The following is a 15,635-nucleotide window of genomic DNA, read 5'->3' as shown; positions in this document are numbered from 1 at the left end:
GAAGGAGAAACTGAGGTCTAGATTGGATAAGGCGGTTTGGGTGGGACCACATAATTAGTTCGTGGGATTTTGAAATGTTGAGCTCTTTCTAGAATTGTTTGTTATGCCCTCATTGCTAGGAGAGCAAGGTCTGTCTCTGTGAGAGGGCAAAGTCCATTTCCCTGGGATTGCTTTCTGGGGTGCTGTTCATATCACTGCCCCTTTTATCCTCCCAGTATTCACTCCTGGTATCTAATCCCATTTCCACTCTAGCTTTTAGCTAGTCTCTCTGACATCCACACACCAGTTCTAACAAACTCCCTTTCCTTGACATCAGCTCTTAAGTCAAAGAAACTCCTTGCTTCTGACTGGCCACATAATGGGAAGGTGAAACCCTAAAGCCACAGATGATGTCACCTGCCATATCTCATGTCTCTTCTTCCCCCCAGCTTGGTGTCCTTTTAAATGGAGCCACCAGAATGTATTCTTTCTCTGCATCTTGTTTCTCTGCTTCCTTTTTGATCACTTCTTCTGATTTTCTAGGTCACACATTGAAGTCATCCACCCACCACAGGGAACGACAGTGATTTAACTAAACAAAGTAGATCACTCCTTATATGCAACATATTAGGGGGAATGAGAAGGTAAATCTCAGACAATTCTTTCCTTCAAGTTCCTGTGAATCCAGGGGAGAAAACAAATATGTCTGCAGCCCTTTATGAGGGCCAATGGGGTAAGAGAAATACAAACAACATGCTATAGAAGCACAGAACTGTAAACGAACTGAAAGGGAATGAGGGAAGGCTTCATGGAGGAAGTGGCATTTGACCTGCAGTTTAATGCTGGAAACACCTTTATATCTTGTTCTTTAAAAGGAGGCACTTATTGGTTGAACTATGACATCTGGGGCTTTCATTGACTGTAGGTCATAGCAGCAGGACTGGGAAGCTTCAGCTATATTAAAGGACACCTCTAATGCAAAGCCTGGCTTAAGCTTCTCTTTCTGCTGGTAGTAAAGGGGTGGTTTAATCTTTTGAGAGAAGTTAGAGTTAGTAATCTGTGGGCAGTAATATTTCTCACGGTTGGAGGTAATGCTCCTACGTGTGAATATGTGTATTGCAGATGTCCCCATCCTCTCTGGACCCTTCCTGCTCCTGTCCCTTCTGCCTCCTCTCCACTCCTGTGCAGTCCAGGGTCAGAAGCAAGCCTCTTTGGGCAGAAAGCTACTGGAGTTATTCAATGCATTTCTCCCAGGTTAAACAGCCCGCAAGCTTTAGTGCCTCCGAATCACTTAGGGGTATTTTATTAAAACACAGTTTGAATTCAGGATGTCTGGGGTGAACCCGAGATTCTGCATTTCCAGTAAGCAGGTGAGGTCAATCCTGCTGGTTTTCCCACCATACTTGGGTGTGATCTTCACTCACTCATTTTACTAGACATGAACTAAGGGGCAAAGAAAACAGCGTAGGGATTGCTTTGGGAGAAACTCTCCCAAACCGCCTTTTTCCTCTGCTCTCACACCATCACAACGAACATCAACACAGAAGGCTTCTGTGACCAAAGGCGTGGGGGTTTTCTCCCCCACACAAAGCAGTATACACCAGCTGGGTGTCCTCCAATTCAGTTCTGATGCTATGTACCTGGAGACAGTGTCAGAGACCCCAGGTTGAGGACTCAGTCCCACAAGACCACGCTCTCCATGCCCCGCCAGTTGCAAGTCAGGGTTCCTCCGGAACTTCTGACCAACCAGCTTCGAGCTGGGCTTCCCACCACTCCCTCTCTGGGTTTGATTAATTTGCTAGAGCAGCTCACAGAACTAAGAAACACACTTACCGGTTTATTAAGAAGGATATTTTAAAGAATACAAATAAACAGCCAGATGAAGAAATATATAGGGTGAGGTCTGCAAGGGTCCCAAGCGCAGGAGCTTCTGTCCCCAGGAATTGAGCTGTGCCATCCTCCTAGCACATGTGAGTTCTTCTTCACCTTCCTGTCAGCCTCCACAGGCCCAGCTCCCCAAAACCCATCCTCTTGGGTTTTCATGGAAGCCTCATGACGTCACCATTCCTTCCCCCAGTGTACAGGGTGGGACCCTCTGTGGGGAGGCTCTTAACACCCACAATCAGAAAGGTGCAGAAGATTAGAGTCCTGCCTTGGGGCAGATAAGGAGAGGGCAGGAGAGAGATTCTGTCCTGAGGCTTGGCCCTGAGGCCTAACACACACAGCGTATAACAAAAGACCAACAATGGCTATGGGAGTTATGAGCCAGGAACATTGAATGAAAATTATGTGTATTAATATACATTAAAATTAATTATATATGTATTATAGATATTAAAATATATGTATATAACAACACAGGAATGAATGGGGAATCCAATGAAATCCTACTTACCCCGGGGTACTTCAAACGAGAATGTGTAAATAGCACCTTAAGCTCCAGGTGGGCAGGGACCATTATTTCCATTTTCTTGGTTCCCTTTGATAAGCAAATTGACCAAATTTAGTAATTTCAAATTCATAGGCGTCGTATCACACACTTCACATGTTTCAGAGAGGAATGCATTTTGGTAAGGATGATCAGAGACAACTTTTTCTCTTAGGAAGGCAGTATGGTATATTGTGAAAATGTGGGCCTTGGCCGGGCTTGGTGGCTCACACCTGTAATCCCAGCACTTTGGGAGGCCGAGGTGGGCAGATCACTGGGTCAGGAGTTTGAGACCAGCCTGGCCAACATGGTGAAACCCCATCTCTACTAAACACACAAAAAATTAGCTGGGTGGGGCACCTGTAATCCCAGCTACTCAGGAGGCTGAGGCGGGAGAATTGCTTGAACCCAGGAGGTGGAGGTTGCAGTGAGCAGAGACTACGACACTGCACTCCAGCCTGGGCAACAGAGTCCGTCTCAAAAAAAAAAAAAAAAAAAAAGGAAAGAAAGAAAATGTGGGCCTCCAGGTCAGAATGATTTGAGGTCAAGACTTTTTCTTTTTTTTTTTTTTTTTTTTTTTTTTTGAGACGGAGTCTCGCTCTGTCGCCCAGGCTGGAGTGCAGTGGCGCGATCTCGGCTCACTGCAAGCTCCGCCTCCCGGGTTCACGCCATTCTCCTGCCTCAGCCTCCCGAGTAGCTGGGACTACAGGCGCCCACAACCGCGCCCGGCTAATTTTTTGTATTTTTAGTAGAGACGGGGTTTCACTGTGGTCTCGATCTCCTGACCTTGTGATCCGCCCGCCTCGGCCTCCCAAAGTGCTGGGATTACAGGCGTGAGCCACCGTGCCCGGCCAAGACTTTTTCTTAAACATGCAACCTCAAGTGAGTCATTATCTTCTCTAGTCCCAGTTTCCTCAGCCTTGAGGTGGTGATAACACCTACCCCGCTGGGTGGTTGTGAAGATTAGTAATTTTGTTGATAAAGTGATCTCTTCAAGTATGGTCCAGATTGAGTGTTCTCAGCTAGGCTGTGCATTTCCATGAGGAATTGGGCTTTATTGAACTGGATATCCCCAGAGTCTAGTACACTATCTAACATTTATCAGGCACTTAGTAGCCGTTTATTTTTTCATTTTTTATTTTTTATTTTGAGACAGGGTCTAGCTCTGTCACCCAGGCTACAGTGCAAGGTTTAAGTGATCCTTCTGCCTCAGCCTCCCAAGTAGCTGGGACTACAGGCATGCACCACCAACGTCCAGCTAATTTTTTAACATTTACTTTTTGTAGAGATGGGGTCTCACTGTATTGCCCAGTCTGGTCTCAAACTCCTGGGCCCACACAATCCTCTCAGCCAGTAACTATTTATTAAGCAAGAAGCACATAAATACTCACCTAACAAGCTGGGCATGGTGGCTCATGCCTGTAATCCCAGCACTTTGGGAGGCTGAGGCAGGTAGATTGCTTGAGGTCAGGAGTTCAAGACCAGCCTGGATGACATGGTGAAACCCCGTAAACACAAGGAATAGCCAGGCGTGGTAGTGCGTGCCTGTAGTCCCAGCTACTCAGGAGGCTGAGGCAGGAGAATCACTTGAACCTGAGAGACAGAGGTTGTAGTGAGCCCCGATTGTGCCAGCCTGGGTGACACAGTGAAACTGTCTCAAAAAAAAAAGAAAAGAAAAGAAAAGAAAAAAACAACTCCACTAACTTGTTAATTAGTGTATACCTTTGTATTGATCTTATAACCTTAAACTTTGTAAATAGCCTCTTTGGGTTTTCTTCTCCTTTCTCTTTAAAACACCTCCTACTCCCTCCCCCTACCAAGCTTAGAGCAAGTACATATTTCCAGGTTTGATTAAAGGTTACAGTAGGATTTAGGAATTTCTTCAAAAAGCTGTTGAAACAATGCTGGAGTATGACTTTGGATTAACATCCTTTTACCTTTGCAGGACTCAGCTCACATGACCATGATATTATTTTGTGGGTGGACTTTAAAAGATTTCTACATCAATTAAAACCTAGTTTGACTTAAGCCCTGCAAACATTTACTTCCTTCCCAACAATAGGAAATCACAGCTCCCTTCTATGTGCAAAGCTGACTTGCAATTGCTCCTAACACATTTCAGAGGTGATGCTTCACTCATAAAGGTGCTTCTGAGGCTGCAGTTTCAAGAAGTCAGTAGTGTGAAAACAGTGGATCCCTCTATGACAATTTTCAGGTAAAAAGAAAAAAGCATCAAAGAATTAAGAGTGGTACTGAGGCTTCTTATTCTTCTAACGGATGATGATGATTTTTAGACAAGAGATGTACTGACCTCGTATTGACTCTACTCCTAACTACCAATGTGACCCAAGGACAATGACTTGAACTTTGGGAGCCTCAGTTTTCTTATCTATAAGTGGAATTTACAAGGGGAAGATGTGAGTATTGAAGCAGATGACGTATATAAAGTGCCCATGGAGCTGGGCACAGCACTTCACAACTGTAATCTCAGCATTTTGGGAGGCTGAGAAGGGAGGATCGTTTGAGTTTAGGAGTTTGAGAGCAGCTTGGGCAATATGGCGAAACCCTGTCTCTACAAATAAAAAATTAGCGGGACATGGTGGTGCATGCCTGTAGCCCCAGCTACTCTGGAGGCTGAGGTGGGAGGATGGCTTGAGCCAAGGGGGTTGAGGCTGCAGTGAGCCAAGATCGCACCACTGCACCCCAGCCTGGGTGACAGAGTGAGACCCTGTGTTAAATAAACAAATAAATAAAGTGCCTATCAGTGTTTGGCTAATATTATGAGTAAGAATAAATCAGAGTTCCCATTTACTATTATTTCTAGAAAAAAAATTAGTGAAAGGAATCACCTTAAAAATACCTTCCAAATTTTTTCCCATTTATCTATTATTTGAAAACAGAATCTATTCAGGACAAAATTCTATCTTCAAGTACCAAATGGGTGATACAGTTTGCATTTATCCAAAAGCAGATTAAAGACAATGCCCTTTCTAGCCTACCTGCTTGGAAACGATCTCAGTGTCACTCAAATCGCATTCCAAATCTCAACGACACTAAGGCCTCAAATCCTCTTAGGAAAGGTTTGAAGGTAGTTCATTTCAGTAATGATTAGACACTTGGGGACAAAACAGTACCTTGGCATCAAGGTCTGTACTGATTCACCAGCCCAGAAATAGCAGTAACAAGATCTTCAACTCTGAGGCGTTCAAATGAGCAGACAAACTCCCTCGTGAGGCCCAGGCCTCTTGACATCCGGACTCAGTCTTTCTTTCCCAGATCGCCAAGGGTCTTGCCCATTTCTCAGCCTAAACCTATTTTGCATTTAATTCAAACTAGTCAAAGTAACTTACCCGCCATTCAGCAGTTCTGGTTAGAAAGCTACTAGGAGGCAGTGTAGGCGGGAGATGCGAGGGAAAAGGCTCATACCAGGGTTTGGGGCTTATGTGTGGATTCTTGAGTTCTCCTTCTCTGTTCCTTTTAGCACTTAAGATCAAGAACGGCTAGGCTGAGGGTGCAGGGGCCAGGCCACTGGAGCGAAACGGCCTCGCCGGATCTGGAGGCGTGGGAACCTCGGGAATAGTGGGGAGTTCCAGACCGGTTCCCTTCGCCCCATCTGAACAGGTCCAGAGCGTGCGCCTGGAGAGGCGCTCGGAAACAGGCAAGCTGGGGACACGTAGCGAGAGACTGGTTGTTGCCCTGGTTGTCCGTCTTAGACGTAGCTTAGCGACCACCGCCTTCAATCCCGCAGCCCGGATCAGACCGTGCCAAAGGACAGCACTGCTCCCCAGCCAGGCCCAACGGCTCGGCTGCTGATTGGACACCGCCGCCTCCCGCCCCGCCTCCCCAGCCACCTCGGGCGCCGCTGCACGTTTCCACTGGTCTGGAGCCCTGCCGATCAGTTTACTGCTCACCTCCCCCAAACAGCTCGTCGGGCCGGCGCGTGCTAGGAAGGCGGGGCCTGTGGCCTGTGGGGCGGAGCCTCGGTGGAGGTCGGCGCAGCTGCCCCTTTGGGCTCTGGCTCTGGACTGGAGCGCAGCATCCTCCCTGCAGCCGTCACGGCTGTTGCCGTAAGCGATCCTCCTGCCTCAGCCTCCTGAGTAGCTGGGACTCGGGACCAGCCTCCCGAGTACTGGTCAGGTAAAGAGAGTCTTGTCTGTTCTGCTGGCCATCTGCCCGTCTCTTCTTCCCAACCAAAGGCTGCCTGCCCCGCCTTCCCCCGTGGCTTTCAGGGTTCTTGGAATGAGGCATCAACTCTATTTACCCCGCCTGCTTATCTTCCCTTCTGTGTCGGTTCCTCCAGCTCCCTCACCAAGCTGCTCCCAAGTGCGTTGGTGGGCCCTCCGGGTCATCCCAACGCTCCTCACTACGGAACTCCTGTCGTTAACTCTCAGGTCCCAGCCCCCTTGACCCGTCAGTGCAGTCTCATTCCCAGCTTGGCACAGGAAAAGGTGGAGGGCGGAAGGGCGGGGGAGGGAGAGATGCAGCGCTTTTTTTTTTTTTTTTTTTTTTTTTTGGAAGCTGGATGTGTTTAGCGCAGAGGGGGAGCACCACAATGGGATTGGATTGGGAACAGAAGCAGCTTCATGACTGTGGTCGGCAATGACTAGAATGGTATCTGTTGCTGCTTTGCGCTTGTGTTTATAGGTGACATTTACCATCACCGTTTTCTTCTTTCATCATCATCACCATTGCCACTACCACCACCTCCAAGGCCACTACCATCACAGCATCTCTGTTCCTCCATCAGAGCTCTTCAAGCTCTGTAAAGGCAGATTCTCTAAAGGCATGTAAGTGCTGACCGCTCCCCCAGCCCCCTCCCCCACCACCAAATAGCGAGCAGTGCCCTTGCCCCCTGAGGCCAGAGCCAAGCCCTCATTTAACTCAAGGACAAGTAGCTGGGAGCAGAGTGTGAGCTGGGAGGATTTTCCTTATCCTCATTTGCAATTGAGATTGCCAAAGAAAACCCTTTATTTTAATCATCCACATTTCTGCTTGCTGTCTCCTGGAGAGTTCCACGTTAGCACTCACACACTCTGAATGGGCTGAATGCGGCGCCTGAACCTGTGGAAAAATGGGAATTTCAGTCACGGAGAGGTGAATGTCCAGACCCAATCCTTTAAGAAGACCAGGTCCACTAGCAGACAACCTGACTTTCTGCCACAGTAACTCCAGCCGTACTAAAGCATGTTTACTATTCATGTTTGCATATGGGACAAGTGTCATCATCTGCTATGCCACCTTCTGTATGTGTTGGCGGGGTGGGGGTGGGGGCATCTAAATTCCTGGGAGAGAGAATTATATTCTGTTGTCTACACCAGGTAGCATCTTATAGGCACACCAATGGGATTCAACAACCGTTGCTCAGCTGTTTCTAGGGCTTACTGCAGATCTCTTGGATCACAGACTTATTAACCCTTTTTTGGGAGGGAAAACAGTAAAGCTGAGAATTGCATACCAGATTAACTGTCATTGTGGAAGATGTTGCTTCCACAATGAATCAATGAGGTGTCAGGTCTTCTTGATCAGATACCTAAACACTAGTCTCCTTTCTCTCAACTGTGTTACAGTCCAGGAGCAGGACCAATGAATAGTTAGACATATTGCAGGAACAAAGAAGCAATATGGCCTCAATGGAGGGAAACAATGGAGAAGAGTTGCGAGACAGTATATTGTAATGGCTAAACTCATAAACCTGTCAGACATAGGTTCACATCCTGGACCAGCCACTGTCTAGCTCAGTGATTTTTGCAAGTTCCTTGCCTCTTTAATTTTAATTTCTCATCTGTAAAATAGGGATAATACTACCTGTCTCTTAGGAGAAGATGTGAGGATTAAATAAGATAATATAGGTAAAATGCTCAGTAGTTTCTGGCACGTAAGTGGGGATTTTATGGTAACCGCTATTAATAATACTAGCCAAGAAGGATAATAAAGGCCAGTCTCTGGCCCTAAAAATTATGCATTTTTTTCCATTGTCTTTATCCTTTTTAGGTGTCAGAGCTGATGCAAATGGGGTATGGCAGTCTTCAGGTTCCTCATAGCACTACATCTTAGAGGGGTTGCACTATTGAGCCCACCTGTGTTTGGATAGGCATTTCTCTCACCAGCCTTCACAAGTACTTAGCAGATTCTTAGTTGAGATATGTTAAAGATGCAGCTTTAGAGAAGATTTCCAGGCCTCTGGCCCTATCCTAGACTGTTTCTTTCTCACTGAGTGTTCAATGCACTGACTGTGATTGATGAAGCCTTTGTCACAGGCTTAATCCTGCCTAGACTAAACGCTTTGGCCTTGGAAATGGGGTCCCATAGGACCTATGATTATGATTGTCTAAGGGTAGGTATCATATCCTGGTCATCTTCCCTTTCCAGACATAAAATTGGTGGAGCTGTTCCCAGAGGAAGAGGAATGGGGGCAGACTGGAACTTGATATGATGATGGTAAATATTGTATCCTTGATAGAAAATTGGGAAATCCTTCTCTCCTGTCTCATATACCATGCCTCAACGTCTAGTTTTATGTTAAAGTTTTGGATTCATGCACACCATCCCAAGCTGTGGTGTGTTTTAGATGATCTTGCCTTTAATGGTTTTCTTATTAAAACTTTATTTGTATCAGTGTGAAAATTCATAATGGATATTTCATATCTTACAGTGATGCTACTGTTGGTAGTATGACCATGTTTAGGGGTTATTCATAATCTCTTGTTGGGACCTGGTTTTAATAGTAGCTATTATTTTTACATGTACATAGTCTCTGTCTTAAATATCAGCTTAATTCTCAACAGGTCCCAGCCTGTGTTGACAGAATTACAGCTGTTAATCTGATTTGCCTGATCTTGCAGAGATGCTAAACCATGGGAATTGTATTCTCCTGCAGCAGCTATAAACTTGCACCAACAGGCTGGCCTTGTGGAGGAACTGAAGCATCTCTGTATTTAGCGTCTGTGCTGAAGTGCTGACAAAGCATCAACCCCATGCTTTGTAAAATAGTAATTACTAAAGTGGGGAGAAGTCAAGAAGGAAATGAACCTCTTTACCTTGTCAGCGTATAAAAGCAAGGGTCTGAGAAATGGAGCGTTCCCTCTCGCTTACCTTTCTCAAGTTCCCTGGCTAAGAGTAAAAAATCTCCCAGAGTAATCTGGATTTCTGTGTTTACGCTTTCTGCAAATACTGCCTTAGTGCATGTTTGAGGATGGGGGAGAGAGAAGAGAGTTGACCCTCCTTGTGGACATCCTTACCTCCCCACTGCCCTGAAATGACCACGATCCCTGTAATGCATCTCTCTAGGAAGCAGACTACTAGTTAAGTTTTTTTTTTTTTTTCTTTAACCAACACACCTCCTATTTCCTTAACTTGATACTGACTTGTTTTATGTTCCATCTTATTAGAACTATGCCTGTCTCTTCCTTGTAAAGTGTCATAGGTCACTGCTCATGATGAACACCTTTCAAATTAAACACTTTTTTACTGTGGTCTTCCACGTGACAGGCTATTGGGGAAAATATTTTGGAGGTAGCCAGGACTTTTTAACATTCATGTTTGTCATCAGGATCTGGGCATTAATGGAGAAGTAGCAGGGACAGCCAGAATGCTGACTGGGAGGATAGACAAGGCTGTAAAAGTGGGGCAGGAGACACCATTATGATGCTGCTGCCGCGATGCTAGTACTCACACCCCTGCCACAGGCTTTCCAGTATGAGAGTGCTCTAGTTCATGTTTTTGTTAAAGAAGCTCAGAGAACATCCAGAAATGCGTCAGACAGCAGTGCTTGTTGTTAAACACTCCTTTAGCCATAGTTGCCCTGTTTTTCCATTTTTTTCCCACGTGAGTATCTATCCACATTCATCTAGGCCTAGGTGCTTTCTCCAATGAGTCCTCTGTGAAACATAAGGAAAAATATGGACCTTTCAAAGAGAAAGAGAACTGTCTACTTCTTAGGAGAAGCCCTCCCTGGTGATTCACTCGCCATAGTAATTTTGTGAAACCTCATCGTTTCCAAAAGCTTAATATTAGCACAAATGGAATTCAAAGGAAATTGAACGAATGCCATCTTTTGAGCAGCACACAGGTGACTGTAGCACTGTCTCAGGTTCTCTCTAATCTTCTTTAGAGTTTCAAGAACTCTTTTCAGTATCTTCTCAGTAGAGAAGATAATACTTCTAAGTATTAAAGAGCAGATTTTTTTCTCTTTGCTATTGTAAGGATTGCTGAGCCAGAATGGAGAAAGTATTTGGGAGGAATTGCTGTCACAGTGTTTAATGGTCTTCCTCCTCTGTGAGAATTACAACTGGGCAAACATTATTATGTTTAAATGTGTTCAGTCCCCAAGAGGCAGGGAGTAAAATCTTTGTTACCATTTTCAAAGTGTGCGTTGCTGCTTTGATCTCTTCACTGACCGAAAGCACATCCCTATGACCTCAGACCTGTGCGTACGAATAAAGCTGATTTCTCACCGTCACACCGTGGAGTCCATGTAACTTGTTGATGTTCTATTCTGAGAAAAATGTCTCCAAAGTCTACTCCAAGGGCAAGACTCAAGTGAGCATGAATTGTATGTTTTCTCTGTGTCCGTCCTTGGCTTAATACAGAAGACTTAAATTCCTTTCTTTGGTTATGTAATCTGCTGGTTCCTCTGTGAGGTAGGTAAATGATGCTGTACCTCTCCTGCAGATGAGGAAATCAAAGATCATAGAGGTTAATGTGTTTGCTTAAGGGGCCGGCTCTCAATGGAATCTGGATAGCATTTACCTGCTGGGCTTGCATTCTATTTTCTCTCTGTGCTCTAGTAAGCCTAAGCCACAGAGAACATTCCTGGCTTTATAATGTTTTAAACTTTCAAAGCAGGATAAACCATAAATAAAGTTCAGTATGCTGGGTATGAATATAGTGAAAAGCAAGAGTTGCTTTTTTTAAGCATTAAAATTATTATACTTTCTCTTTTTAGATGAAGGCAGCCACTTTAGAAAATTTTCTAAGCCTAGCTCGTATTTGGAGAGCTTTGCAAATAATGTTTTAAAAGCCTACAGTTCTGCAGAAAATGGATTTCATCTACAGAATTGGCATCAGTCCTGTCCTTGTTTGCCAATGTCCCCATCTCTCTTTATTTCTATTTCTACTGTAGAATCCTCTACCTTCTACTTACAGGAGACTAGCTGGGCTTTCCCTCTTTCCTATCCATCCAACCCCAAGTAAATATGAATAAAACATATCGCACATAATGGAGGTGCTGGCCTCGTGTTCAGATCACTCTCTGATTTATTTTCGGCTGGTCCTAATTTTAAGCTCTGAAAACATAATTTAATTCTAATTTTCATGATTATTTGAATAACTGAAACTCCGTGATACCACAGTGTCTTACGGAAAACTATGGTAGGTTGAAAAAAAAAATAACCTTAATGTTTTTTTCAAACAGCAAGCAACAGCAACTCTTATGCCCAAATTTTCTCTAGTTAAGGGACAAGATATTTTTCTAGTTATACAGTGGAGAAAACTGAGATGGAAGATTAAAAGTGACTTGCCCAAGGTTACACACGGTCAGTGGCACAGCCAAGAATAGATCCAGGTCACCTGACTCTCTGGGCTTTGTTCATTACATCACTCACCTTCTCTTTAGGAAGTAACAGCCCTGCAGCCTACGGAAATGAAGGCAGTCAACTCTCAGACTCAGTTTCTAGGTCTTGACTTTTTTTTTTTTTCCATCTTTTGTGAGAATGTATCGATAGCTGCCACACTGCAGCACCATTAACTAAATTCAGGAACTGAACATAATTTATTTAAAAAACCACAAAATTCTGATATCATAGTCCAAAACTTGGCAGATGATAAAGCAAAAGGGAGATGTAGCTGAAGACTCCAAACTAGTTGTGTAGGGAGCTTCTGCTGGAACCACATCTAAGAAGGAAGAAACACACGGAAGAGGGAAAAGGGAGATATAGTCTAAGACTATATATATAAAGGTATGACATGGACCCAGGGCAACAGCTTCAGGAACACTAAGGTCATGAATAACAAGAAGATTTGAAAAAATGCTAAGTCTCCCTCTGTCGCCCAGGCTGGAGTGCAGAAGCACGATCTTGGCTCACCGTAACCTCCGCCTCCCGGGTTCAAGCAATTCTCCTGCCTCAGCCTCCTGAGTAGCTGGGATTACAGGCATGCACCACCACACCTGGCTAATTTTTTTTGTATTTTTAGTAGAGACGAGGTTTTACCATATTGGCCAGGCTCCTGACCTTGTGATCCTCCTGCCTCAGCCTCCCAAAGTGCTGGGATTACAGGCATGAGCCACAGCGCCCGGCCAAAGTCTACTTTTTAAAAAGAGGGCTTTTAGCATTTCAATCAGTGCATGATGTACAAATCCAGCTGCTTGAAAAAGATGGGCCAAATTCACAGACAGCGAGGAAGCAGAACTACTCAATTTTCATTTTGCTCCTGCCATTTTCATTCAAACCTGCAGATAAGAATCTCCATCTACAAAGATAGGTATATGAAAATTATCTCTTTATTTTTTAGAAATCATGTTCATTTCTATTTCAAGCCTCTTCTTTCTGGAAAGGTGGAAAACTTAACCTCAGTCCTTCTCAGTATTTATAGTCTCCCCGGAGTTGTGTGAAGGCTCCAGGGGACTGACATAGTGCCATGGCATGGGAAGAGGGACCTTCTGCTCATTGAGGCATCAGACTGCACAGGTTACTCTGTAGCACTCAGTAATTCTGCTCTCCCAGCTCTCTCAGTTGTAGTCATCTGTGGCTGTGTCCAATTGGAGCTTGACCCACACAATTCTTTTGTGGACATTTCCTGTGGTTCCTTCTTACCTAGATATAGCACACAGGGCTCTAGGGTCATGTGACCTCTCTGGGGACACTGCCAGGAAGTAGGGCCCGGGTGCCCTTCCTCCAGGGTCCACAAGCCTCTTGCCTTCCTTTCCCAACAGCCTTGGGGAGATAATTCTTTTTTCAGGGTTCTTCAGGACTCTTTATGTGGATAAATCTCACTCCTTTTTACATCCTTCAAGAAATTCCCTATGTTCTGAGAGTTTAGAATTTTGAGAAACACAATCCAGGAATAATCACAGGCTATTTATCTTTTTCTCCTTACCACATACCTCTCCTGATGCAATGAATGCCAGTACTGATACCTGCCTTAGTGGGGGTTAAGCAAAGGGGGAAATACAAGGAGAAATAAAAGTAAACATAGATTGATATCCATGTTTCTGAACATTACTTTCTTTTAGAAGTACAGCAACTGGGGATGTCTGCCTTGTTCACATCTACTTTCTTTTCTCTAGGAATGACTCCAGTATATAGGTGTGGGGTCCCTGTAGACATGACTCTGTTCCTGGCCAGGACTATTAAACCAGGGATCTGGAAATCTGATCCAAGGTGGGCCAGATGGAATGCCTTCCCCAAAACTGGAGTCTAGGGTTGAAGGATTGCATTGACTAAGAGTCACTGGAGTTAAGTCACAGTAAGAGAAGTGCCCCAGGGAGACACCTGTGAGTCCGATGCAGAGGTCACCGGAAGACTCTGCTTTCTCTTCTTCCAACTCTTGGCCTTTCTACTCTTTCTTTGATTTTATGAAACTGCCCATGAACTTCATGAGATTCAATATGCTTCTCTTTTTGCTTAAGGTAGCCAAAATCAGTTTCAGTTGCTCACAACCAAGAGAAACTTAAGAATGGCCTTCAAATTTGCAAAGAAAGGAAAACATGATGAAGAGGAAACGGAAACTTAAGATAGGTGAAGAGATAGTAAGATAGAATCTGGCAGTTTAAGGTGTGTTTTTCTAATAATTTAAAGTGACAGTTGCAAGAATTGTCTTTGTGATCCTGGAAAAACTTTCACTTTTTTTTTTTTTTTTTTTTTTTTAGGAACATTTAAAACTGTCGGCACTGCTTTGTAGCAGGGTCATTGACAAACTAGAGAACAGTCAGGTGATATGTAGGATTTTTGAAGCTGAACACGCTTCCATTTGAGGGCTTGCTGAAGGGCCTGGGATGGTTTAATCAGCATAAGAAAGTGTGTCAGGAAACATGATTTGTGGTCAGTTGTTTAAAGGGCCATTGGGCAGGAAAGGAGTTAGATATACTCACTGCAGCTCTGGAAGTGAGAAAAAAGCACCAGTGAAAATAAATGAATGGAAATAGATTTTGACTTAGAAAAGGAGAGTTTTTTTACATTTATTGCTGTCTGGAAGGCCGTGAGGTTTCCTTTTGAGGCAGAGAACTCTTTGCAATAGCAGAGCTCAAGGTGAGACTGGAGAACCATTCACAAGGGTTACACTGAAGGAGAGGGCCCAGCCTTGGGAAGGAGGTGGGATGAGATGAATAACGTCTAAGTTTTCTTTAAATCTAAGATTCCATCATTTTCCCTGTGACTATTATTAACTCGTAGACCAGAAATTCCAACCTACATTTTTATAGAATTTAATAGGCACAAAAGCATTTCATGAATATAGTTTTATAAAAAACTTCTTCCTGACTGGGTACAGGGGCTCATGTCTATAGTCCCAGCTCTTTGGGAGGCCGAGGTGAGAGGATCACCTGAGGTCAGGAGTTCGAGACCAGCCTGGCCAACATGGTGAAACCCTGTCTCTACTAAAAGTACAAAATTAGCTGGGTGTAGGTGGCACATGCCTGTAATCTCAGCTACTCGGGAGGCTGAGGCTGGAGAATCGCTTGAACCTGGAAGGCAGAGGTTGCAGTGAGCCAAGATCGTGCCACTGCACTCCAGCCTGGGCAACAAGAGTGAAAGTCTGAAAAAAAAAAAAAGAAAAAAATTCTTATTTCATTAAAAAAAATAATGAATACAAATTTTCATTGAAAGAAGACATTTCTAAAAAGTAAAGGAAACAAAAATTTACTTTCTATTCTCTAAATTGGAATTAACAGTAATTAAAATTTTCACAGGCAGTGTTTCACTCAAATAGAAAACATCTTCCATAATATTAACATAATAATACAAAACCCAGAGAGTACTGAATTTCTACAAGAAGCAATAGACTCCTTGAATTATTTTAAGGACTCAGTAGGAGTACCAACTTTTCTCCCAAACTTTTCCCAAATAAATGAAAAAAGATATTGCCATGGCACCTAAACAGGTAGCTCAGGTATTTTATCGACAACCTCCAAAACATTACGGCTATGCAACTGTTGTGTATTTTAAATTATGGTTCTTAACTTGGGGGTAAGAACTGGATTACTCTAGTTTGTCATTTACCACAGCAAGCAGAT

At 44.1% G+C, this 15,635-nt stretch overlaps 1 protein-coding gene and 1 long non-coding RNA gene across 21 annotated transcripts in view; one reads left to right on the top strand and one right to left on the bottom strand.

Moving 5' to 3' along the window:
- Window positions 1-1,796: 1,796 nt before the first annotated feature.
- LOC102125135 (uncharacterized) lies at window positions 1,797-6,203 on the bottom strand. Of its 3 annotated transcripts, none has more exons than XR_010587999.1 (4): window positions 5,758-6,203; window positions 3,799-4,000; window positions 2,375-2,458; window positions 1,797-2,131 (listed from the first exon to the last, which is right to left on the bottom strand). It is a non-coding gene; the product is annotated as an uncharacterized lncRNA (long non-coding RNA). The 3 variants fall into 3 exon arrangements; XR_010588000.1 differs by having other exon boundaries at window positions 1,797-2,087; XR_010588001.1 differs by lacking the exon at window positions 5,758-6,203 and adding an exon at window positions 5,542-5,751.
- A 213-nt stretch (window positions 6,204-6,416) lies between these two features.
- Window positions 6,417-15,635, top strand: part of FMN1 (formin 1) — a 419,977-nt gene continuing 410,758 nt past the window's right edge. For 8 of the 18 annotated variants that reach the window (XM_073995420.1, XM_073995415.1, XM_073995417.1 and 5 more), the window contains exon 1: window positions 6,417-6,544. Coding sequence is in view for 1 of the 18 variants with exons in the window: in XM_073995425.1 (XP_073851526.1) it covers window positions 7,193-7,194 (2 nt within the window). In the remaining 17 variants the exon portion in view is untranslated. Of the gene's footprint in view, window positions 7,195-8,776; window positions 8,846-15,635 lie in introns of all 18 variants that reach the window. The other 10 variants (XM_073995421.1, XM_073995416.1, XM_073995418.1 and 7 more) reach the window with 3 other exon arrangements.

This window comes from Macaca fascicularis, chromosome 7 (assembly GCF_037993035.2).
Source record: "Macaca fascicularis isolate 582-1 chromosome 7, T2T-MFA8v1.1".
In the NCBI taxonomy this organism is placed as follows: Eukaryota; Metazoa; Chordata; class Mammalia; order Primates; family Cercopithecidae; genus Macaca; species Macaca fascicularis.
This window is presented reverse-complemented; position numbering and strand designations above follow the sequence as displayed.